This window comes from Penicillium pulvis, assembly GCF_028828015.1.
Source record: "Penicillium pulvis strain IBT 33274 chromosome Unknown contig_1_segment0_segment0, whole genome shotgun sequence".
NCBI lineage: Eukaryota > Fungi > Ascomycota > Eurotiomycetes > Eurotiales > Aspergillaceae > Penicillium > Penicillium pulvis.
The window spans coordinates 1,630,249-1,654,974 of NW_026643074.1; the positions used below are offsets into that span (position 1 = coordinate 1,630,249).

The 24,726-nt window shown below is 47.9% G+C and overlaps 11 protein-coding genes across 11 annotated transcripts; 7 read left to right on the forward strand and 4 right to left on the reverse strand.

The window, feature by feature from the left end:
* Positions 1-1,391: 1,391 nt before the first annotated feature.
* N7503_003563 (glycoside hydrolase family 75 protein) lies at positions 1,392-2,516 on the forward strand (the record flags this gene model as incomplete). The annotated part of the gene is made up of 5 exons (XM_057063110.1): positions 1,392-1,658; positions 1,719-1,784; positions 1,842-1,978; positions 2,032-2,180; positions 2,236-2,516. The coding sequence occupies 5 exons, from the start codon at positions 1,392-1,394 to the stop codon at positions 2,514-2,516; spliced, it is 900 nt and encodes a 299-aa protein (XP_056924025.1).
* Positions 2,517-2,595: 79 nt separating this feature from the next.
* N7503_003564 (uncharacterized protein) lies at positions 2,596-3,815 on the reverse strand (the record flags this gene model as incomplete). Its single annotated transcript, XM_057063111.1, has 3 exons — positions 2,596-2,998; positions 3,055-3,542; positions 3,597-3,815. The coding sequence occupies 3 exons, from the start codon at positions 3,813-3,815 to the stop codon at positions 2,596-2,598; spliced, it is 1,110 nt and encodes a 369-aa protein (XP_056924026.1).
* A 617-nt stretch (positions 3,816-4,432) lies between these two features.
* N7503_003565 (Zn(II)2Cys6 transcription factor) lies at positions 4,433-6,845 on the forward strand (the record flags this gene model as incomplete). The annotated part of the gene is made up of 5 exons (XM_057063112.1): positions 4,433-4,480; positions 4,541-4,668; positions 4,729-5,027; positions 5,093-6,299; positions 6,362-6,845. 5 exons carry the CDS (start codon positions 4,433-4,435, stop codon positions 6,843-6,845), a joined length of 2,166 nt encoding a protein of 721 aa, XP_056924027.1.
* A 130-nt stretch (positions 6,846-6,975) lies between these two features.
* On the reverse strand, positions 6,976-8,779 carry N7503_003566 (CoA-transferase family III; the record flags this gene model as incomplete). Its single annotated transcript, XM_057063113.1, has 2 exons — positions 6,976-7,761; positions 7,835-8,779. 2 exons carry the CDS (start codon positions 8,777-8,779, stop codon positions 6,976-6,978), a joined length of 1,731 nt encoding a protein of 576 aa, XP_056924028.1.
* A 471-nt stretch (positions 8,780-9,250) lies between these two features.
* On the forward strand, positions 9,251-11,477 carry N7503_003567 (acyclic terpene utilization AtuA family protein; the record flags this gene model as incomplete). Its single annotated transcript, XM_057063114.1, has 7 exons — positions 9,251-9,308; positions 9,361-9,435; positions 9,507-9,685; positions 9,745-10,385; positions 10,458-10,661; positions 10,729-10,868; positions 10,924-11,477. The coding sequence occupies 7 exons, from the start codon at positions 9,251-9,253 to the stop codon at positions 11,475-11,477; spliced, it is 1,851 nt and encodes a 616-aa protein (XP_056924029.1).
* Positions 11,478-11,597: 120 nt separating this feature from the next.
* N7503_003568 (2-ketogluconate transporter) lies at positions 11,598-13,386 on the reverse strand (the record flags this gene model as incomplete). Its single annotated transcript, XM_057063115.1, has 5 exons — positions 11,598-11,839; positions 11,896-12,107; positions 12,176-12,694; positions 12,742-13,019; positions 13,066-13,386. 5 exons carry the CDS (start codon positions 13,384-13,386, stop codon positions 11,598-11,600), a joined length of 1,572 nt encoding a protein of 523 aa, XP_056924030.1.
* Positions 13,387-13,962: 576 nt separating this feature from the next.
* Positions 13,963-15,090, forward strand: N7503_003569 (glycoside hydrolase family 88/105 protein; the record flags this gene model as incomplete). Its single annotated transcript, XM_057063116.1, has 1 exon — positions 13,963-15,090. One exon carries the CDS (start codon positions 13,963-13,965, stop codon positions 15,088-15,090), a length of 1,128 nt encoding a protein of 375 aa, XP_056924031.1.
* A 641-nt stretch (positions 15,091-15,731) lies between these two features.
* N7503_003570 (Zn(II)2Cys6 transcription factor domain-containing protein) lies at positions 15,732-17,507 on the forward strand (the record flags this gene model as incomplete). The annotated part of the gene is made up of 4 exons (XM_057063117.1): positions 15,732-15,791; positions 15,844-16,404; positions 16,462-16,602; positions 16,656-17,507. 4 exons carry the CDS (start codon positions 15,732-15,734, stop codon positions 17,505-17,507), a joined length of 1,614 nt encoding a protein of 537 aa, XP_056924032.1.
* An 855-nt stretch (positions 17,508-18,362) lies between these two features.
* N7503_003571 (zinc finger MYND domain-containing protein) lies at positions 18,363-19,034 on the forward strand (the record flags this gene model as incomplete). Its single annotated transcript, XM_057063118.1, has 1 exon — positions 18,363-19,034. The coding sequence occupies one exon, from the start codon at positions 18,363-18,365 to the stop codon at positions 19,032-19,034; it is 672 nt and encodes a 223-aa protein (XP_056924033.1).
* Positions 19,035-19,159: 125 nt separating this feature from the next.
* Positions 19,160-20,927, reverse strand: N7503_003572 (sulfite oxidase; the record flags this gene model as incomplete). Its single annotated transcript, XM_057063119.1, has 2 exons — positions 19,160-20,636; positions 20,707-20,927. 2 exons carry the CDS (start codon positions 20,925-20,927, stop codon positions 19,160-19,162), a joined length of 1,698 nt encoding a protein of 565 aa, XP_056924034.1.
* A 1,939-nt stretch (positions 20,928-22,866) lies between these two features.
* N7503_003573 (uncharacterized protein) lies at positions 22,867-24,327 on the forward strand (the record flags this gene model as incomplete). Its single annotated transcript, XM_057063120.1, has 1 exon — positions 22,867-24,327. One exon carries the CDS (start codon positions 22,867-22,869, stop codon positions 24,325-24,327), a length of 1,461 nt encoding a protein of 486 aa, XP_056924035.1.
* Positions 24,328-24,726: the final 399 nt, after the last annotated feature.

Genomic DNA, 24,726 nt, shown 5'->3' on the forward strand with positions numbered 1-24,726 from the left:
GCACGACAAGTTTCATATATTATCGTGCTCTAAAACATCCATGGGCGTTTGAACCTATTGTTATTTTCATCAAACCCAAGGGCTCACCTCAGAAAATGGTCCATCATGCAGATAAGCAAGGGTTCAGTCCCCCATCCCTTGGTACAACCTCAGGCAACAACAATGGAAAGTCAGACATCTCGTACCAACGAAAACATCCGGAAATTCAACTTTAAGTGCTTCTTGTCCTATCGAGCTCCGCATATCTTAGCTATGTTTTTGGGTGGAATTTTGTAAAAGACGCGGTCGCTTCCGAGCCCCAGGATCTTGTTCTTTCGGTCTCTTGGGATATAGTGCATCGCTAAACCGGTGTCATCACCTGCCCAATGGATGGATTTTGTAGACCACAGATCATCAGTAAAGTTGTGTTCTTCGCAAAATTGGTAAGCCATAAGACATATTTTGAGAACTAAATTCCTAGGTCATGCCTCAGCTCCAATCAGTGATCGCTCTCACTCCGAAACTGATTGCCTTTGGTTTTGATCAGACCTTGGTGGGGACTCTTAAGACATAAGTCTGGGGTATGGACCCTTAACGCCGATTATGCACTGATGGACTTAGGTAAACCTGGAGTGGGCACGAATGTGCCGAAACGACCCCGTCTGCATAAGCCTCTCGAATACCGTGTCACATTGCTTAGCGTAAGCCAGTCCGTTTTTGATCGTTCGGCTGCGAAAGGCAAGTGGGTTCCACACTTTATGATGTTACTTCGGTTTCCCCGGGTTCCTAATAAACTCCACATTAGCCAATAGCCATCCGTGTTTGCAGACGCCAGGGCACGTGGTGGGGCCGAAACAGGGTCCAGGGTCCTAGGGGCGACTCAGACTGTAACAAAAGCAAAGCCAAGTGCTTGGGTATACTTGAGATGGGGATGGCAAATCGAAAATGCCTCCCAGTGTTTGGTGTTCTTTCGTGATTGATAGCTCGAAGTGAAATGCGGATGTGTTCAATCTTTTCAACGGCCCTTCGAGTATGCTTCAGCTGAGCAGCATGCTTTCTTTAGCGCCTCAATACGACAATCCACAAGAACGTTGAAACATAGCGCTGCTCACTAGCTTACTTCAGGCTGATGCGCCCTCTTTTCCTACTCAAAGTAAACAGAGCAATTACTCCTTCAGGTTAGCTTCGGCTCCTCATGCAGGGACCAGAATCTAAGACTGCCCCGTCAAAGCATTCAAAACAGCATGTGAGCTCGTGGCAAGTCTTATGAGGACTAAAGTGGCAAAGCTATCTGCGCAGAACATGGGTCCTTCAACCTCTGACTTGGATTATAAAAGGACCCTGTTTCCTTCGCCTAGTATATCACAACCAGTTCATCTGATACTTCATTCAAGGAAGGTACATTTGGCACTATGGCATTCTTACTCCCAGTCTTAGTTGCATCTTTGGCTTTGGTCAATCCGACGGTCGCTCAGACTGTAGATGGCTCAAAATATAATAACCCAACTGCCGGGCCTCCTTCGAGCTACTTTGCTGCTGCCACGTCTATCCCCGTTGCTGCCCTGAAGAGTGCTGCTGCTAAGGCTAGCACTGCTGCGAAGGATGCAACATATCCTATCAACAATAGCGGTGGTGCTGCTAAGGTCACTATTCACAGTGATTGGTCCAAGTTCAGCGAGGTACGTCGATTTCGAAGTTTTCCGAAATTTAGGCTCGTGTCACAATTAACAATGCGAAAGGGTGCTGCCTTTGTTTGGGTTGCCGATATGGATATTGATTGCGATGGTATCGATTACAAGTGTAAAGTGAGTGGATGCTCCGACTTTCAAATGAGTTAGATGAATACTGACAGAAATGTATAGGGAAATCAAGACGGACAGTCTGAGACCAATTTTGGTGCTTTGGCCGCGTATGAGGTCCCGTGGATTGTGATACCCGACAAGTTTGGCACAACTTATCAGAGTGTCCTTCCCGGAAACAATATCGGTGCAGTTATCTGGTGAGTTACGACATATTTTATTGAGAGAAGAATCAATAATAACGAGATCTCAGTGATGGGAAAATGTTCTACGGTATTTATGGTGATTCCGATGGCGATGATCCTGAGGTCATTGGAGAGGCTTCGTGGCTCATGGCCCGGACCTGCTTCCCGAATGATGATTTAAATGGAAACGCTGGTCATGGTAGCGTCGATGTGACATGTAAGTTCAGAAAAGCTGGTTATGCGCACGATACACAAATGCTGACCATCGAAAGACATTTTATTCACGGGTAAAGACTCCGTCCTCCCAAGTAGCGCCCTCAACAAGAACTATATCACCAACTTCAGCACTCTGCGGTCTATGGGCGACAATCTGATGAGTTCCCTTGCAAGGGACCTCGGCTTGTCTGGTGGCTCTGAAACATCGACTACTACTGGCTCTGCCCCGACCACTACATGCTCTTGGTCTGGCCATTGCTTAGGTGCCTCTTGCTCTACCGAAAACGATTGCTCTGATGATCTTGTTTGCACGAGCGGGAAGTGTGCTAACTCTTAAATTCTGTGTCATTGTAACGTCCCAGGCTCCAAAGCTTCGGTCCAATGGACAACCTTTAAGTTCGCTAGGCCTATTGAGTTTAACTTAGGTTCTGAAATAGACATTCCAAATCCCCTCCCTCAAACCACGCTTTATTTTTATTCCATCCCTGCACAATAAGGTCTCTCCCCACCTTCACGACTTCCTCAACCTGCTCCTGTGTGCCCCATCCTTGAACTCGACTCCCCCAAACAGCAAGATGAACACCGACGTGCATCGCAGTCCTGAAGGCCATCTCATCGTTAAGAGGTCCATAACCTTCTATGAACCCCTTGATGACCCACATTCCACACTCCACGTCCTTGAATAGTTTCGTTTCGTACAGCTCCGCGATCATCTGGCCAAGGTCTAGGGCCCGGGGCCCAATTTGACACAGTTCCCAATCAATAACAAAGAGTGTAGTGTCGTACTTCTCACCGAGTGGAACATTCGGGATGAGTACACTGATTAGATCAGCACCCACCTGGGCTTGTAGCTTGAAGGAATGAAAAAGACTTACTTTCCAGTCCAGAAATCGCCGTGAATAATTCCGATCTCATTTTCATGGTCACTCTTCTTCATCTCCGCTGCCGCCAAATTCTTCAGTTCCTCGAAAACACCTCTACTCTCCTCCAATATACCCGGGAAGTCCGCAATGGTGTCCATCAGCATAGAGTAGTTGACATAGAACTTCAACTGTTTCATAGACTCATTTTGACCAAGCAAAGATCGACACTCCTCCTGCTCGGGTTTACCGGCCCAATCGTGAAATGTCCGCAGCCAAGTTCCGACCGAGCGACCGAGCGCATGGCCCGCAACCTCTGACACGCCTTTGGCTAAATCCGAGAGAAGGAAACTCTTCAAATCGAGCGAGTTGGGAAGATCTTCCATGACTTGCGTATTTGCTTCCTTGTCAAAGTGGAGAATGCGGGGCGTTTTCACAGTTATGTTCTCCTGCGAGTGTGTCGCTAGGCCATCCAGCGCTTGGAGGATGGCTTCTTCGAAGTGCTACATTTGGCGATTAGTACGGAACTCATTACCCATTGGAGGAAGTAAACTAACGCATCGCTTCGGATCAAGTTTGAAACTCAGATTGGAAGCAACATAACCTTCTGTATGTTTGATGATGATGGAATCCGGAGATGAGGCTGGTGTGCCTCGGTAGACGAAATTGGCAGTGCCGCCAGACAGCCGAGTCAGTGAGGAGCATGCAAAGGGAGTTTGCGAAAGCTCTTGGGCGATTTGATCGCGAATCTCGTCCTTGTCTTCCTTTTCAGCCATTTTGGTGAGTATTCTGGGGAAAATGGAGGATATATGCACTCGAAGGTTTGTTGGTTGATATGTGTAGATGATCCCGCGCTAAACCGCATACAGTGCCCGCTATGGGCACGCCTACTCCTACGCCGCCAGAGCTCATGAGTTCAGCCAAGCCCGCTGCATGCAAAGTTAAAAGTGTCCAATTGTATTAGTCCCCCAACATATATATTTATTCCACACCATAGCCATAAGTTAGGCTCACAAAACCTATTTCACTACGCAATAAAAGAGAAATGATTCGACCAGACGATCTCAAGATCAAAGCCAGACTTCGAGGTTCAAATCGAGGGCTGTATGGCTTGCAGGTGGCGTTAGTTTACCATGTGTTATACCGCCTTGAAGTGAGGCTACCGCCCGAGATTACCTAATATACTGCCCGGAGTTACCCGGCAATTAGTAGTTTCCTAACATTCATATGCCTTTCCCCTATACCAATATTCTTCTCCTGAGCCGGGCAGGGCCCCATGAACCTTGTTTCTGTTTTATTCTCCAAAATGCCTGTTCTCGTTAGATATTAATTCTACACCCAATTCCTCGGCTACTGAAAATCGTCTTCGACGGTCGAATATTAAGAGAGAAATATGAACCAGCTTCAACCTTCACGTGTGGAGAAGATACGCTGTGCCAAGGTTAGTGGAAAATGATCAAGCTTTCCAAGGTTGAAGCCCAGTAAGGTAACTTCCATTTAGGCATGCACCACATGTCGACGTAAAAAAGTCAAGTGCGATGGTAAACGCCCTGTTTGTTCCACGTGCCATACTTTCGGTCTTCCTTGTGCATTTCAAGACGTTTTTGAGGGGAATCAGAGATCTAGCCGGTTGGTCAACCTAGCTTGCCTTTTTAGCCAAACCCTAATAATTCTAATAATCCTCCACAGGGCATATGTTGAAGAGCTAGAACAGAGGCTCAAGCGCATGGAAGATGATTTGAAGCGGAGAGGTCAATTTGAAGGATCCCCTCAGGAGATCCTCGAAGACAGAATCTCATCTGAATACAGCCGGGGCACCAGCAGAAAAGCCCCTGACTCTCGTCAATCTGGAAACGTGGCAAATGATCGGCTCTCGGAAGAACGTGTTCGTTTGGGAGACGAAAACGCCCTTCTGGATGGCGATGATGATGATGATGATCAGCCCTCATACGTCATTCAGTCACAAGATGGCAAGATGCGATTCTACGGTTGGTCTTGCCAGAATCAGTGATGAATTCTCCATTGCTTGATCTAACATACTTTCCATAATTAGGGGCCTCTTCTGGATTCAATGCGCCATATTCTGAACCGGGTGGTCAAAATGGCACGAGGGATTCTAGAGCAGATGGTGAAACTGCAGTTCAACGCAGTTCGAGCCGTTGGCCCTTGACAAATTGGATCCCCAGGATGCTTCAAGACCCGTTTGAGCAACGGACAACCCGAATTTTGCCATCCAAGAAAGCTACATTGGCTCTGGTGGACGAGTTTCTCGGTACATTTAACCAAGCTATACCACTAGTTGATGATAGGTCTTTCATCAGATTGGTAGAAAGGCAATTCTCCTGGAACCCAGATGAAAACCCTTCTTCATGGGCATTGCTCAATGTGATTCTCGGCTTCTCTTATAGGGAAAGGGCACAAACGGCATCCGATGAGAGTTATGACTGGAAGATGTCCCTGGGACATATCAAAAATGCTTTGAACGTTGTCGTTGAGTTATTCATGCGAAATGCAGATTTATCTGCTGTCCAGGCACTACTGGGGCTAGCACTGTACTTCCAAGGTACGCCAAATGCCCAGGCCTTGTTCATGTTTTCTGCAGCCGCGATACGCCTATCACATTCTATTGGACTGCATAGAAACACGATAGCTGGCATGGATGCGTCTGAAACTGAACAAAGACGACGAATATTTTGGATTGCATTCATTTTGGATGCAGATATCTCCTTCAGAGTTGGCCGTCCACCAGTCCAAGAATTGGAGGATTATAACACCCCATTGCCAGCCAGCTTACCTTCGGATAGACGAGGTATCATCTGTCTAGCTGGTATTGAAATAAATTTCCTGCGTCTTGCTGCTCAACTAGCACTTGTTCAAAGACGTCTATATCGTCATTTTCAGTCCGCTGCTACAGAAAAACAGCCCCGAGAGATGACGATAAGGTCAGCAATGGAATGCGAAGAAGCTCTTTTCACCTGGAGAGATTCAATACCGGAAAAACTTCGACCCCAGAAATCGTTCAATCTCGAACCAACCTACTTCCTGCAGCATCTCATCCGAATGCACGTTACGTACCACTCTTGCTGTGCAAACCTCCGACAACTGCCAAGGACATCCTCTTTTACCGACGTGACATCCCCAAATAACGATCATAAAGTGGATATTGACATTGCCAATATTTGTCGACGATCTCTCGAGTCAGCCCGTTCTGCGGTGGCTTTACTTCCATATACTCGTTCCTTCGGGTCTAATTATAAATGGTATGGAGTCAATCCCGACTGTTCAAAATGAAACCTAGCTTACCTTTTTTTCTTTCATGAAGGAATGTTCTTTACTTTTTTGCCACAGCGTCCGTGGCCTTAGCGTTGGGAATCACGTCTCATCCCACCCATGAAATGGTCAACGATGATCTCCGGATGGTTCGTGACACCGTCGCATTCCTTACAAACATTTCATCTGAGGAGCCAAGCACTTATGTTGACTTTATTCTGGGTGTTTGCTCTGACCTGGAAATCTCTGCGAGGCGAGCTATTCGCAATTCTCGCCGGGATGTGCCCGAGCGACCCGCATCAAGGACCAATGGGGATTATCGTGGCATAAATACCGATTCTGTTTCCCAGGGAGAATCTACGAATACTGGCGGGGATAATATGCTTCAACAAGTCATCGATCCCGAAGGCGATTCTATGGTAGACTTGATGAACCCACAATGGTCCATTCCTCCGTTCTGGAGCTGGCAGGATACATACTCTGGCATATTGCCATCACCGGGAATCAATGAAGGCAGACCGGAGGATTTCATCTAGTCTAATAGTGTTTGATTTGGAGTGAAATGAAGTATGGTCTAGGTAATGCAATATCTATTTCCCGAACTCCCTAATAAGGTCGTCGGCTTTTTATGCTATTCGCTAAGGATGTATTGAATCTCGCATGAATTCACGCCCAGGTAATTCCCCGATCATGGTGGCAGCTTGGCACCGGTGCAGAAGTCCATGTGGGTGTTGCCTCGTCAATGCCAAGCCTGGCCACAGGCTTCATAATCGACTGGCGTCCCCAATAACCATCCTCAAATGTCATCATAAGCTTAGAGTCTTCATCCAGATAACCTGGAAGTCCCCTCTTCCAGCCATCAACCACTGTCATCAAGACCTCGGAAACATACTGGTCCGGTGTAATTGGAAGGAATCCGAAGCGTTCCGCTGTTTGTTTGATAACCTCAGGAGGATACAAACCAACCTCCTTCTCGAGAGCAATGTTATCCGCAGCTACCAGGGATGTTGCAACATGATACGAGCCACCCTTGATGGCACGGTCTCGGACTGCAATCATTGCACCAAGTGCACCCACGATGCCAGTGATCATATCCGAAACAGGAAGAGGTGGCAGGACACTCTTTCCCTCTTCATGGCCCTGTGATCGTCCCATGACGTAGGAGCTTCCAGATGCTGCATCTCCAATTTGCTGCCAACCGGGGCGCTCGGCGAATGGGCCATCGGGTCCGTAGCAGTTCTCGTCAACATAGATAATTCCCTTGTTTCTGTCGGCTGCAACCTTCAGAAGATCATGAAGCCCAAGCCCCTTGCGACCAAGGGAGCCCCATCGGAAACCCTGAAGGAAGATATCAACATCTGCAACTAGCTCCTGCAAACGCGTAATATCCTCGGGCTTTGTAATATCAAGATCGATGGTCCGCTTTCCAGCGTTCAGCGTGAGTTGCAATACCTATATCAAGAATTGTTAGCGGTGTCACTGACTAAGCTAGCCATTGTGGCTGAAACCATGCATATGAACATACATTCAAATCAACCAATCGGCTGCAGTTAACCCGAATGACATCGGCTCCGTATGATGATAGAACAACGCCTGCTTGAGGACCAGCGATGATCCGTACCATCTCCAATACCTTAATCCCGGCAAGCGGTCGACGGTCGGATGTAACTTTAGGCAGGGAAACTTGTGGCGTAGGCTTTGCATATGTCTGCTCGGTGACATTCACCAGGGGGTGCTTCGCCAACTGCTTTCCAAATTCGGTCTTCCTCCAACCTTCTGGCGAGTAGCAAATGCTTCCACAAAGGCCATTGCGCACGTTGTGCATCTCAAGCTCATCGGGACTCCACTTGATTATATGACTTTGGATGTAGTCATAGTATCCCTGGGGTGTGTCGAAAGAAACATTGGCATCAATTCCCATGGTCTCGAGTGTTTTCTTGGCATCCAGAGAACCGTGGAGCTGGTACCACACTTTCGGATCCTTGGTTTGATAGATAGCAGTGGTGCGGCTCGCAATTCCTGCAAAGACCCCCCGCTCCATGTCTGTTTTGAACAGCGAGTTCATTTTGCCTGTCCGTGCGAGTGTGCCAAGTTCTGAGCCATTGATGTGGGTGGTGAACACAGAGCCAAGCCAGAGCCCGGCGTGATCTGTATCAACTGTCACTTTGTTGTCAACCACCTTGGCACCATCCCGAAGCTCCAACAGCTCATTTCCAACCAGACCTGCCATGGCATGCAGCACAGCTGCTACTACCGGTGACTTGATTGGTCCCTGGACCATGGGCTTAGGTTGTCCTTCAAATTTCACAGTATCCCATGCTGCCTTGTCCTGTGTAAAGCCGGGTGTGATAGAGGCCAGGAATTCGAATACTCGACGGGCATCTTCGGGTACCGGAAGTACCTCCTTATCGATAAAGGTGCCTGGTCCATATATATCGGTACCAGGGATTGTTTCGTGCGTGTTCGACATGACGTATGGGTTTGTCTGGTGAAGTAGAACGAGGAGGCGGGAGGATGGATGGGGAGATTTAGGTGAACTTTAAGGTGCCCAACACTTCCCGAGGCAAACAACTGTTCCCGTTTATTCAAATTAGAGCGGGGTCGCTCTTTCCCCTATTAGTTGAAATATATCCATTTTCTAGTGGCGGCCACGGCTCCACGGGGTGGGCCACGGCCCACGGCCCATGGCCCACGGGAATCTCTCTCCGCTGGGCATAACGCCACGATGCTTGGTTCCCGTCAAGCCGAGGAGCATACTACCCCACATAATACCGTGTGACGATCGTTGTTGATTTTCGTTCATAAATCACTCTCGCCCCGGAAACATACCATTGGTTTTGTTGAGGTAACGGCAATAAGTCTACAACCACTCCAAGCCACCGCATACTCATCAGCACCCCACGTTTTTATCATATCAACAAAGCACTTTCATCTATCTTCAATGTTGCAGGAAAAGGAAAAGCGACCCGTCAGGGTGGCCAATTGCTCTGGGTTTCATGGTGAGTGAGCCAACCTCATTCACTTCCACCGCTAACCTTGTATTCATGGCAGGCGATCCCGCACATGAGATGTACCGTCAAGCGACTTTGGGAGATGTTGACTTTATCACTGGTGATTATCTCGCAGGTATGCGCATCTTGACACCCCATAAACTTTCTTGATCACAAACGAACAGGCATTGACATGTGCGCTCGCAGAGGTCAACTTAGCCAACAATGCCTTGAATTGGAGAAACGGGAAGCATCCTGGATACGAAGAGACAGCTTGGGAAGGACTTCGACAGACGATTGACGTCATTGCTGAGAAAGGCATTCGAGTGGCCATCAATGGAGGTGCCCTGGATCCTAAAGCTTTGGCTCTGAGGGTGAAGGCCCTGGTAAGTAAAGAACACTTTCAGAAGACAAGCTTCGGTAACTCATTTGAAAATCTATGTAGGTTGACGAGAAGAACCTCAATCTTCGTGTTGCGTTCCTCTCGGGTGATGATCTATATGCTCAAGTCGGCCCGAATATGCCCGCTACTAAAGAGGAGTTGCTTCATCTTGACTCAGGAAACCCGTCCGTCGTTCCGTCGGACCTCACATACGCATTCCTGAATACCAAAGATGGAAACCCACTTCCAATGGTATCCGCGCATGCGTATTTGGGAGCTCGGGGCATCGTCGACGGTCTGCGACGAGGCGCTGATATCATCATCTGTGGCCGAGTGTCAGATGCCAGCCCCGTTATTGCTGCAGCTTGGTTCTGGCACAACTGGTCTGAAACCGATTACGACAATCTTGCGGGATCTTTGATTGCAGGACATTTGATTGAGTGCTCAGCGTATGTGACCGGAGGCAACTTTGCCGGCTTTGAAAAGTATCCCTTGGACAATCTCATTGCTCCAGGTTTCCCAATTGCAGAGATCGCTGCCGACGGAAGTTGCACTATCACTAAGCATCCTGGTACACAAGGCATGGTGAATGCGGATACTGTTCGTTCTCAGTTCTTGTACGAGTTACAGGGAACGACGTACCTCAACAGTGATGTCAGTGCTCATATTGCCGACGTACAGGTGAAAGATGCGGGCGAAGATCGGTATGTTGATCTCGAAGTGGCTTGCAATTTTGAGGATCCTTCTTCGTATATACTAATGCTCAATGCCTTTAGTGTCCACGTCTCCGGAATTCGAGGTAGTCCACCACCGTCGACCACCAAATTTGCTGTCTTCTATGAAGGCGGCTATGAAGCACAGGTTCTGATCAATGCAACCGGATATGCCACTGCCGAAAAATGGGATCTTTTCGAGAAGCAAATTCGCCATTTCCTCCCAGATGAAACGAAGAAGGAGATTGAGACTCTTGAATTCCAGAGGTAAATAACAAAGCGAACCCCCGTCCCCAATTGTAATGAACAAACGTGCTGAATTATCAAACCTTAGAGTCGGAACGCCTGCTCCGAATCCAGCTTCCCAATTGGAGAGCACCACCTATCTTCGAGTCTACATCACATCTCGCAATGACAAGGCCGTGCTAGCGGTAGCAAAGGCCTTGGGTAATATCTCTCTAAAACACTTTTCAGGTAAGTCATGATTCTCTCTTACTGCCGCCCAATCTGAATACTCAATTCCATATAGGCTTTCATGCATCCAGGGATACCCGCACTGCCATTCCTTTACCATTCCTCGCCTACTATCCCGCACTCATCAAACAGTCCCAAATTCCCGAGGCCATTAACTTCGTGGATGGGCCCAGCACAATTAGCTCCTACGAAACAGGCCACCCTCCCCAATATGAAGAGCTTGGTGTTCGGGATAACTACGACACCAAGGCCCCAGAGGACTTCAAAGGCCCATTCAAACAGATCAGACTAGGAGACGTCGCTCTCGCTAGATCGGGAGATAAGGGTGGAAACCTCAATGTTGGCTTCTTTGTCACAAACCCAGGTCACTGGTCTTGGCTTCGGTCTTACATGAGCAGAGATCGCATGCGCGAATTCCTCGCCAAGGACTGGAATGATAGCTTCTTCATCGAGCGTGTTGAATTTCCCCACATTCATGCCGTACACTTTGTGGTATATGGTATTCTGGGGCGTGGTGTGAGCAGTTCTAGTCGCTTGGATGGATTCGGCAAGGGATTTGCGGACTATATCCGCGATAAAGTGGTTGACTTCCCTTCTGAGATGCTTTAGACTGATTGTCACAATCTCTCGCGATTCCAATTCCTAAGCGATATAGAGCCTATCAACTGTATTGACATTACTAAGTTCATGGATAAATCTTTTTCCTCTCAAAAGGCTGTGCTCTCAAGTTTAGTAAACATATCGGAATCGGAGATTCTCCTTGTCTGTCAGATCCTCAAAGCCATCAAGGTCACCGCTTTCCGGAGAATAATCGTGTTCCACACCCTGCAATTGATCTTTCATGGTGTTTTGCTTCTTGAGGTGGAACCTGAGAAACAGAAGAATGAACTCCAGAATTGTGTAACAGCCAAGGTGGACGCTGAATGCCGTAAAATAGCGTGGTGCATCATTAGATCGGAAAATTTGAGGTCCTGTGATTGTGTTTAGCTCGGTGTTCAATTCTGGACGCACTAAGAGGGATTTCTACCGATCGCATTTCCAATTGCCCAAGCGATGAAATTGGCTGCAATGACGGTTGATTTTTTCGTCTGACCAGCAATGTTGCGGGAGATCAAGGATAATGTCAAGGTCTGTGCTGCCCAAAACGACAGTGTAATATAATAACTCAGCAATAAGCCTGCCTTGGTCGCCACATTGGTGTTTTGAACGGTCATGAGAACAATGGTACCGATGAAAGATCTGAAGTTCCCCAATATTCAGTGTCAACCCAATGGAGGGTCTGTTCAAAGGTTTGACGGGCAACTTACGGTATACAATAAGCTGCCATGACAATCAAGTTCTGCTGGGTTTTCTTCACCAGCCATGTCGAAGTAAGAAGGACAAGAATGATGTATGCTCCAAGGACCATCGAGAGCAACTGTGTCTGGAGTGTTGTAAAAACAAATCCTTTGATAATGATGTTTGCAAAGGTGCCCAGTCCACTAGTGGGCATGGTGGTGAAAAGTTGAATTCCACAGTAGCACCACATCTGAGGGTCTGACAAGGCCTCGTAGACTTGGTATTTTCGAAACTTTTTGTTCTGAATTCCTGTGCGATTGTCTCGAACGCGCTCTACCATTAGTCTTTTGTCTTCTTCGGAGAAACACGTTGCTGTCATAGGTGAGTCTGGCATAAAGAGAAGAACGAAGACACCAAAAAGGACCGAGGCACAACCGTAGGTGATGAAGAGGGCCTGCCAAGATTTAAGTACTTTGTCTGCGCCTATCAGGCTGAAGAGGTATGCCAAAAGTCCACCGATCATCTGTTGAAAACCGTTCATCATATACCTATTAAGCATCAGTGTATGAAAAACCTTGCAATTTATGCCACATACCAGAATGTGATGGTCTCTGCCTGTTCAGAACGTTTATACCACATACTAGACAGGCGAACAAAGCTCGGTTGCGCGCATGCCTCGAAAACTCCAAGCAAGATCCGCACTGTCAGAATTCCAGCGAAGTTCTTCACACTGGAGTGTAAAGCGAGAATACATCCCCAGATGATGATATTGCATCCAAGGTACTTGGCAATAGGCACGCGTTGAATGATCCAATTGGTTGGATACTCAACCACCAGGATAGAAATATAGACCGATGTGGATAGCCACGCATACTGGATTCTGTCAGTTTTAATCCTGAGATTTCTCTCAATAACATACCTGATTGGTGTCTACGTGGGTATCATCTAGGAACCCCATGATAGAAGTGAAGGACAATGTTCCTTTGTCGAGCGCTTGGACCAGATACGTAAGAACCATGATCACCAGCACTCGACGGTCAATCAAACGACGGAGACGACGGTTCGTAGGCTCGTCTATATCCACGCGGCCCATAGCCGCATACTTTTGAACTTGGTCATCAACACGATCACCAATCTGGGTAGCTTTCAAGTCCTCTATATCGGTGGTGACATGTTCCAGGTGCGCGGGCTCCACATCTTGCCTGCCATCGCTTGTCTTGCTTTCTTCTAGAGCGGACATCCTGAAGTCCAACGAATGATGAGTGCACGTATTGAGTCCCAAGGAAAAGAAAAAACTGCTTTCCAGTTGGACGGCCTCGATAAAGTCCCCATATTTCCATATATAGTATGCATCCTGTGACATGTCACATGCCAAGAATGTAAGCTCCAAGGGAGTCAACAAGGCTCCTTGTCCTGCGTGTGTACCCCACTGATCTTCTCTTGGCTAGTGCTTGACCCCGCATTCTCCACCCCCAGATTTGATCCCGGAAAGGATTAGGATTTGCCAAGACGGAAAAATAACGATTAAAACAAAGAGGGTCTTCGAGGTTTGCGCTGTAAGCGAGCGCCATTCTACACTCAAGCCCTTCTCCTCTTGCTTGGCCATCTTTTCTTTCCTTCTCTCGGTGCAATAACGGCCGAAAGCAGACCGAGCATTCCAAATTGGCTATGATCAGACTGCAGACCGGCAAACAAAACAGTTTTGGTACTTGTCTTGAAAAAAGCTGGACATCTAAGCCGCCTCGTGGCTTCATTTCTCTACATTCTGTTAATCGAGTCCCCTCTAACCTCTCTGAGACTTGCCGTCACGGAAAACATGTCTACCGTCAAGAACACCCTTTCAGATCGGCCGAGTGCCTCGGATGTTCACAACACCATCAAGAGTCTCATACAAAATCTCATCAACATTAAAGACGAAACCGGTCGTTTCCTCCTCCACCTAGATGACGGTCGCATAATTGATACCAAATCTTGGAATGGTTGGGAGTGGACCCACGCTATTGGCCTGTACGGAATTTGGAAGTACTACGAGTTTACGGGGGATGTTTCCCTACTTGTCATCATCGAAGATTGGTTTGCAGCAAGGTTTGTCGAAGGGGGAACAACAAAGAATATCAACACAATGGCAGTATTCCTCACCCTCGCTTACGTTTATGAGAAAACGAAAAACCCAATCTACCTCCCTTGGCTAGATACATGGGCTGAATGGGCAATGCACGAGCTACCCCGTACGCGGTACGGCGGTATGCAGCACAAAACCTACGCGATGGAGCACAAGCAGCAGCTATGGGACGATACCCTTATGATGACGGTCTTACCGCTCGTGAAGATCGGCAAACTACTCGGTCGCGAACATTATATTACCGAGGCGAAGAAACAACTACTGATACATGTCAAGTATCTTTGCGATCCTAAGAGTGGTCTCTTCTACCATGGCTGGACATTCGAGGAGGGTGGTCATAACTTCGCGGGAGCTAAATGGGCTCGTGGTAACAGTTGGGTCACCATTGTTATCCCGGAGATCATTGAGCTGATGGAGCTTCCATCTACCGATCCGCTGAAGACTTATCTTGAAGATACACTCGATGCTCAGTGCCATGCCTTGCAAGGTCTACAAGAGCCATCGGGCTACTGGCGCACATTGTTGGATCACAATGATGAAGGTTCATATATTGAAGCTTCTGCTACCGCGGGATTTGCGTTTGGTCTTCTCAAGGGTATGCGTAAACGCTATATTGGAAAACAGTACCGCGATGTTGCGGAGAGTGCCATCAAGGCAGTGCTGGATTCAATTGACGAGAATGGTGAATTGCAGAATACCAGTTTCGGAACTGGTATGGGTGACACGTTGGACCATTATCGCAATATTGCTGTGACAGCTATGCCATATGGACAGGCAATGGCAATGATGGCTCTTGGAGAGTATCTGCGAACATACATTTGAGGATATCCAGGCGTTATCGCTGACTTGGTAGATAAGCATAAAGGAACGAACATCAATGCACACTGGTTCTTTCACATGTTTCAAATACATCTTATTGAAGTCCCGCAATGATACTGAATATTGTCACCTGCCAATATCAAATAAAGCCAGCATTGCCTTCCATCAATTTTTTTGCAGAGCACATTTGAGGCTAGTGACGATCCCTGTTCATCCAAATTCACCCAAATTTCGGGTCAGCACTACAATGGCTATGTGGGGGTTGTGGAGACACGGCTGACAGCTCAAATTAGAGTGGCACCCACTTATATTCTCCGAAGATATTGAGGTGTTTCATACTTTGTCTTTAATATCAGGCTTTCGCATCATCGTAGCAATTTGCGCCCTTCAACGCAGGCGGTCTGGAATTCGTCGGGGTCTCGGGATTCACCCTCCTCCCAAGCTGGCAGCATCATTGGGTGTTCATGCACATGAGTGGACCACACAGTGGGTCTTTACTGGAGGTTAACGCTCGGCTAACAATATTTGGCCCCCAACTACGGCCCCAACCCAACACCCTTTCTCAAGCCTTCGCCCCTCAATCCACTCCCGGCCCCATGAACCCCAGCCGATGTGCATAATACTGTGCATTGATCTTTACGGATATGGGCGGTAAACCGTGGCAGTCGACAGGCTGCGAGAATTGCAAGAAGCGGAAAGTCAAGGTCGGCGTCTTCCCCTTGATTACGTGATGTCAATGCTAATGACTAGACTTAGTGCGATAAACAAGAGCCAGAATGTGAACGTTGCATGAAGCGAGGCATTCAATGCCCTGGATATGATCAATATCGCATTTTTCTCCACAATACATCCACTACACAATCGGAGGAGAAAAAGAAGAAGAAGCCGGCGGGTTCCAAACAAAGCTTTGCGCTCCAGACCCAGACCCAGCCTCAATATCTTAGCCGCGCAAGGCCAGTGACTATACAACAACCAACCACTGTGCATAATGGCCCGTCAAAGCGTGAGCAGCTCTTCTCAGTATATATCAATACCTACTTTCCTGAAAATGTCTTGGGAAGTACCGCGCTTGATCCATGGTACAGCTTGCTCTCGGGCGTCTCTGCCATTCCGAACAAACCTATAATGCTTGAAAAGGCCATTGCAGCCAAGGCCTGCATCTTTCTGGGCAGAGCCAATAATGATAACAGCATGTTCCACCATGGGCTTCAGCTATACAACAGTGCGATACACCATATGTCACTTCACCTTAACCGGAAGCGCAATATTTACAGCGATGAGCTTGTCTATACTGTTGCTGTGTTCCAACAACTAGTGGTAGGATACCTCCCATGTTGCTTTTCTGTTCATCTAACCGAGCTAAAATCTGTTTAGTCATGCCATTGCCCTCATGGCCTTGAAGTATGGCTCGACCAAGTTAAAGTCACCAACGGAATCCTGAAGTACTGTCATAACCGCGCGAATCAAAATCCTATAATAAAACAGCTATATGTAGCATTCCATAGAATGCGATTGGTATGTCGATTTCTTCACATTTTGAAGTGATTAAACTGATCCATGTTTCTCAGCTGCAATCGTTATCTCCACTGCAAGAAAAGGAAGCAATCGACTTGGCCGCGGATCAGTTTCCATTCTCTTTGAAGTCCAGCGAAGACCAGTCGGTTGACGACTTGTTACAACTCCTGTCGGAAATTTCACCCTTCATCAATGCGATCACTACGATTGTGGGCTCCAACCGAGATGCCTGCAGAATCGTTTTATATGACTGCATAACGCACAGACAAAAGCTATTCGAATGGTATGAGTCAAGTGTCGACTTGATCGGTGGTCGCCCATCCACCTGTGAAACACTTATAACCAAACTACCTCCATCAACCCATCTGTTCGGCACACCTTATAGGTTTAGCTCGCTCGATAACTCTCGGGTGCACGGTATTTTCTGGTCTGCATTATCCATACTTCAAACCTTGATCGGTCAAGCGGAGGCATACATCCACTGTTTATCTCCATCTGGAGCCGCCACGAATGAAGACATCTTGCTTGCGGAGTTCTATACCGATGAAATTAGTCGCTCTCTTCCGTACTGGATGGCGAATGATATGAAGTCCTGGGGTGGCCATGCAGCGATCTTTCCCTTAGGTCAGAGTTGCAAGTTTTATTTGGAGTTCAGACGACGAGACAAATTCCTCTACAGCCAGCTGGGCTTGCAACTTATCGGTGACCTTGGATCAGACTTCGCCAAGCGTTTGAGTGAGATGCTTTGGTACGGTTGGAATCTCATTGAAGGAACTGATAAGAATTCCATTGCATCGTTGTCCCCAGCCGAGGAGATATCTCCTGTGGCGGAACATGTCACGATAACGAAGGTGCCGGGACCATCGGAATCGGAATCAAACTATATTACACCGGAAAGCATCTGATTATCCTGAGCCATGCCTAGGTATATTCAATAATTCCAAATATACTCATTTCCCAGGGTGGATTAGAAAAACAGGCGAAATTAAGCTGAAAGGATTACGGAAGCATCATGATGATTCTCGATGAACAGCGTGTGACTTCTGACAACAATTGACATCAAACCATGCACGCGAAATATATAGAAGCTGTACCAATCTCGTGGTCGCGAGCCAAATTGTTGTGGCTAACCATGGCCTTCGAAAGTAAGTCTAGTAAAAGCGAAACAAATCAACGTAAGACAGAGGGTACTATAATCGCATGTAAAATTATCTACGTATTAAAATTCATTATATCAAGTCGATCTCGACCGCGCAATGATTTGACATCAAACATAACAAAGACATGAACCGCGGCAGACGAGCATTTCCCAGACCGCTTGCGGGAGCGCTATTCTGCCACTTACCTTATCACTTCATAACAGCAAAGCTCACCGTCATAATTGTTACGCTATACTACCCTCAAATCCCCTTTCGTCGCTCTTTTCACCGTTTCATTTCATGGGTAGCACTATCCTCTATTCCTTCAGTTGCTCATGAGCTCATTCATACCAGACCACCACCAATCTAGGCTTGTATGATCGGAAGGTTAGTTATCGCGCAATCACGTAGATAAGCTCCTGTGGGTCCAACAAGGGAAGTTGTCACGCTGAAAATCCTCAAAGGCTTGGAATTATTTCAACAAAGAACCATCAAAAGCGGAACAAACGTGGCATGGTCATTTTTTCACCGCTTTAGTGGGGTCTTTATCAAAATTCAATCAAAACAATTGCGACTCTCACACAAATCTTCACACTACCAACAGCCCAACATCCCAAAACCATGTCGAGCGTCACAGCAACTCGTGTGCGAGCATTCAACGCTCTCCGCCGGCCTCAATTTGGGCTAGGTGATATCCCAAACCACTACCATTTCTCAGTGAGGTCCTTGCCTATGGTTCCAGGCAACGCTGTCTTCCTCGCCAATCCATTCAACGGTCACAGACATACTGAAGGCCGTACACGCATCACACCTCTCAGCCTTGAGGAACAGGCCAACGTCATCGTTCCTCTACTACTCGAGTCGTTCGTCACACGATTCGATTCTGATGGCCAGCTGCAGTTTGTCATGGAAGACAGCATGACTCCCTGGGCACCATGGAGTTGGAGTACAACTGACGAAGGCCTCGCCCAGGCTGTTTCCAACCGACTTGCTGCCGTGGGCGTTCGACAAGAACTGTGCACCGTGACTGTCGCCCCTGCCGAGGAGACTCAGGCGGCTAATATCTCCTGGCGTGGATTCTATAGTGAGGTTGCGGCGGCCATGGCGGGTATCCCGGAGGATCAGCTGGCTGGAAGCATCACCAGCTGCTGCGGTGTTTGTGGATTTACTCCCTCTTTGGATACGTCTTTGATGCGTTGTGGTCGATGCAAGCAGACTACTTATTGTTCGAAGGCTTGCCAGAAGGCAGACTGGTCCACGCACAAGGGTGACTGCAAGGCCCCTGCTGCTTAGAATACTAGGGGATCGTGAACCCTCCTGATTTGCTAGCTTTGCTCAATTTTGCTACAACATTGATTGACAAGATGACATAATTTGTCTGGATAGCAACGCTCTTCCCTGGGTCTCTGAAACCCACATCATTCATCAACATCCCGTGGCTCATGGGCCTTCCAATACTCCTCGTACTCCTCATCTGTCTGACCTGGCACAATTTCGTAGCGAGTAAGAGGAGCCAACGGAACACCGAGTTGCTCATACTTATCCAAGCGTCTCCTGGTAAGCTCCCGACTCTTGTTGATGCTGTAAACCTTGATGCGGTGTGCCGAAGACGTAACATGCAGACCCCAGTTCCAGGCCGCGCGCACATTCAGTGGCTGCGTATTGAGGGAGTTATCCCAGCATCGACACACAATCTCAATCCATCCCTCAACATCGCAGGGCAAATCGTACTCCCAGGTACGCCAGGTCCATTTGCCCTTCTTGGACAGTTTCTCCGGTGGCACGTCGTACCAGCTGAAACCGCCATCTGCTGACAGTTCAACTCTTTCGGGCCAACGACCGCCACCAGAGTACGCCCAGCCCTTGCATCTGATCTTTCCTCGGTGTACGATGGCTTGCTTGGTCCAGGGTGACATGATAGCTGAGCTGACTGGCATTTCCTGAATCTGAATGCCATCCGTGGGTCTTAGGTTGTACTTGCCGACCTGTTGGTTGAAGTAGAGGTATTCCCTGCTCTGGACGGGAGCGAGGGAAGGATTTTCAATGGCCTTGATGCGGTACAACCATTTGACGCTTCGTGCACCAATGTATCCCAACACAACCACTCGCATCGGATACCCATGGATCTTAGGCAAGGGTTCACCGTTCATCTCCCAGGCGAGGATAACCTCATTGGCCTTCACCTTGGACCATGGCACGCTGACAACATAGTTGCCCACCTCGAGATCCTTGACGTAAGTCTCAGCACCATAAAGTTCGAGATGCTTGGCCGGCTTGATGAGACCGCCGCAATCCTTAATCACTTTTTTCAAGCTAATACCGACGTAACGAGCTGTCCCAATGGCACCCTCGGCCCACGGCGCTTGGGGAACCTCGTCTCCTTGACCACCGTACAAGGAAATTTGCTCAATACGACGAGTTCCTGAGCACTGAATGGTGACCGTCTTCTCAATACGTGGGAATTTGGTTTCATCCATGAGATCACTGAATTTGTATGTCTTTGGATTATGCACCAGCCCGTCCAATTGAAGGTCCCAACTTTCTTTGTCGATGAGTGGGATACCACCATGGTTTCGAACAAAGTGGAGGGGGTTGGGTGTGATCGCCTTAGAGGTGACTAGCCTTTTTGGTGGTTCCCCATTGTAAGGGAATTGGAGGAGATGAAGCATATCGGGATGCTTCTCCTTCAAAACGCACCTCCAAGAATCGTCTGAAGCGGTCGTAAGCTCGCCACCGAGGGCAGCGTGCCACTCCTTGAAGTCGTCGCCCGGAAGCACGGGGTTGGTTCCTGGAATTGGACCAAAGTTGAAATCAGGACATGGATCGAATGTCTGCGACGTGAGGATCTTGTGTGCTTTATCTTTCTTCTGCGGGTAGTTCTCCCACTCGACATATCTGTATTTATTACTTGTTGTTAGCTTTCTGGCCTTTAATGTCGAGTCATAGAAGCATTGAGCGACAGTACCCTTTCCAGCCTTTACGTTCGCGGGCGAACAGCTTGGCACGATTACCCACTGATGCGATTGCCTCCTCATCCTTCGTCAATTTCATGTCCACCGGAGGGTAAATGTGAACGGTGTCACTTTCGGATTGGTCAAGGATGGGCAGCTTGTGGCCTGCCATGCCTTGTTCAATCTTCCACTCATCGGGGCGGTTGGTAGTATCTAATTGAGCAGGTAGCTCCATCTTGGGTAGAGATTGAGACAATAAGTCCGAATAGTTATATGGTAATGATGAGAATTTGGTTTTCTAGATTTACGCAGAAGGCGCCCACGCGGGACCTGGCGGCTTCCTTATATTCCAGTTAAGCCGTAGATGTGTTTGTGGCGAAAATTCCACCAGGGAGATCTTTCAAACTTTCCCCGACGCCAATTGGGAAATTAAAAACACCTAGTAAATCTCATTTTATGGGCCGAGAAATGCTGGGTAGGCATCGGAATGACCTCACGACTTGGGGGCGTTGAAGGCAGGGATACATCCCTTGGGCCAGCCTATCAGTCAGGATCCTGGGTAGGTACAGGGCTAGCTACATTTGGTGACTGATTACAACCAATGCCAAAGGAAGCATCGCCAAACATAGAACAATGATTGGTCGGTACTTCGGCGAAAGAATGATGGCTGGGAGAGGGGGGCGGATACGAGTTGAGGCATGCATGATGCATGCGCTCAGGACCCTCCCGGCGTGAGAGGCATTCAAGGACTGGAGCTTACGCTTCCATAAGAATTGGAAGCTGTCTACGCAACGGCTTGAGCATTGGACATTGATATCATGGCGCAGCAACAATCATTCGCAAGCAGAATCACAGGCGAGCTATCGACGAGGAAGTCTTGACAAGATTGGACTTTCTGAGATAGTCTGGAGCGTCAATGGCAAGGGAAATCTCAGTAATGAGCAAGATCATGAATTACTTGATACCACATAGATATGAAGCGCAAAAAAGCAAAACATGCAGGTATGGATAAGCTGACGAAGATAACAATCTGGCCCATGATTCCGATTGGTGGGGGGATAGGCTTCTTCTCGTTGCGATCTTAATAAACCACGACTTATGATACGTTTGCCACGAAGCTGCCTAATATAAATTAATGTAGTTCAATCTAACGAGCTTTAGGAAATAGTATTCCTCGAATGAACTTCGGGCTTCCCTAATACGGATGACGTCATCATCAAGGCGTATGCTTTTTCGTTCCCCGCGCTTCTCACATGGCATTATAGGCGATTTGACGCGAACTCATTGGATTGCCCTGGCGAGAATGCGAGCGAGAGTTCCATTGGAAACAATTTCCAGCTCCCAAACGGCTGGGCAGTTTATCTTCCTTCAATGATCCAGGGTTCTTGATCGGGAACGAAAGCGAACACGGCCCGATAGAACTGGGTAGTCCGATAAAGCCTAGCATAATCCAATCGGATTATCTTCGGAGCCCAAAGGTACTATCAATGGCGTGGTCACAAATGTCCTATCAGTTACGCGAAAGGAGGAGCTGCTGTCTACTCTAAGATACGTTCAAAAAATGTCTTACAGTATGAAATACGAAATCACCTAGCAGCCAACCTTTATGCACCAGCTACCATGGATTTGCTGAACCTAGGCCGTAGTAGGCTTTGTTTTGGTTCGTCCAAGCGGGAGCGGAGGCTTGTCCCATCGATCCCTTATCATCATTCGCTTCTAGTTGACTTGTGAATGGTGTATCATCCGCGTTGCTAGGGCAGAACCCAGGGGACTTCCGCATCTGGAATATCACAGATTTGGTGCATTTCTCAATATTGGTTCAGTAGGTATCTTACTCTGTCGTGTTTCCATGCTATCTGTGCTTCAAATGGTGATATCACCTTCGACAAAGGAACTCTGGAAACAAGCTTCTAGAGCAGGCAGAAAATACGAGCTTCGGCAAATCCCGCCCAGTGCACCGTGTCCCCGGTACGCCTGAACCCTTTGAAGCCAAAGTAAGAATTTCCGTGGCCATCCGAACACAATGAGATTCCGTCTCCCCATATAGCGCTCTCGAGAATGGGCCCGTATACGTAGGCCCCGCGGGTTAAATACGACAGGCAAGCTCACCGCAAGAGCGCTATGTTTTAGACCTGCTATCTTGAACATATACTAGTGAGAGGAGCTCATCAACCATGTCGGTCTTTGATACACTCATTGTGCTTGCGTTTCTGGCCCTGGCACATCTTACCAACGCAGAGAGGGTGCTAGGGGCTTATGTTTTCCAGCGTCATGGGGATCGCACAGCTAAATCCTGGCCACCTACGAATTTGACAAATCTGGGGTACAATCAAGAGTATATGACCGGTACCTTTTTCCACAACCGTTATATCTCATCCAACTCATCCTTTCAAATTGAGGGTATTAGTACCGAGAAGGTCAACTTGAAACAAGTCACGGCTAGTGCGCCGCAGGATGATGTTATCGAAAATTCAGGAGAGGGATTCCTGCAGGGCCTCTATCCTCCCATTGGTTCTGCCGCCACAGAAACTCTGCGCAACGGTTCAACAATTGAATCTCCAATGAACGGCTACCAGCTGATCCCAATGTCCGATGTACAGTCCGGCAGCGGGAGTGAGGACAACTCGTGGCTTCAGAGCACATCGTCCTGCAACAAAGCTGAGCTCAGCAGTGATAATTACTACTCCTCAAGCTCCTATGAGGACTTGTTATCATCCACCAAGAGCCTTTACCAGTCTCTTGAACCGCTGATAAATGGAACGTTCAACTCTACCGAACTGAGCTACGAGAATGCATACACTATCTGGGATTTAATTCATGTGGCTTTGATTCACAACTCCACCACGACCTTCCCGTCATCCGACCTTCTCACGGATCAAACAGTTCAAGAGCTTCTTGTTCTCGCCAACGAGCATGAGTTCAACTTGGCCTACAACAGTTCTGATACGATTCGTGCTGTCGCTGGGATGACTCTTGCTGGCGAAGTCCTTGCAGCCCTCAATGAAACAATCACATCCGGCGGTAAATCCAAACTGAATGTTCAGTTTGGTGCTTACGCGCCATTCCTTTCTTATTTCGGTCTGGCTGGGCTTACATCTGTGAATGCGAACTTTACTGGTATTCCCGACTACGCTTCATCAATGGCATGGGAGCTGGTGACGAACGACACCAGCACCGGGATTCCCTCGACATCAGATATAAGTGTGCGTTTCCTGTTCCATAATGGATCTGCGATCGATGGCTCAGAACAGCTGCAAACATACCCACTTTTCGGACAGTCCACACTTGAGCTCCCCTGGGCGCAGTTCGTCGACAAGTCAAATGAATTTTCTATCACATCGCAGGAGCAATGGTGCTCGTCATGTGGGAATACCACTGGAATGTGCTCTTCGACGTCCGACAACACCGGCTCGGGTTCATCTTCCGGCTCCTCTGGATCAACTACAGGCAGTGGAATGAGCTTAGGAGTAGCAGGTGTCATAGGTGCAATGGTGACTTTGGGTGTCCTTGCGGGGTTGTTCGTGCTTAGCATGCTCATATTTGGCCTGCGATTCGTACCCAAGAGTGCGCTTGCCCGTGCTAAAAGAGGCTCGGATACCTCTGTAACACCAATTGTGAAAGAAAGTGCCGCGTAGGGAAGCTCTGGTGCGAGCAAATGATGCATTGAATGATATCAAATCTTTCTAAATTATGAAATCTTTTCGATTAATTTTACTTTTTCACAAGTACTGAATCAAAACCCTCGGATAACGCAGCCCCGGTAGTCAATACGATAGATACGACTAGAATCCATCTACAGATGACGAACGTGGGCCGCCACATATGCATGTATGGGAATAAGACATTTATTGAGTTCTCGCCTTTCCGTGTTTGATGTTTCCTTTCGGTCGGTGCTACTTCAATGATGTCATATATTAAACCCAAAGACGAGGAAAGTATTCAAATAGTGGTTGTTTGCAGTCGGAGTAGACCGATATGATCTTTAAATATCCTACAAAATACTCTTAGACAACTAAGTGGATTTTAACTCAATT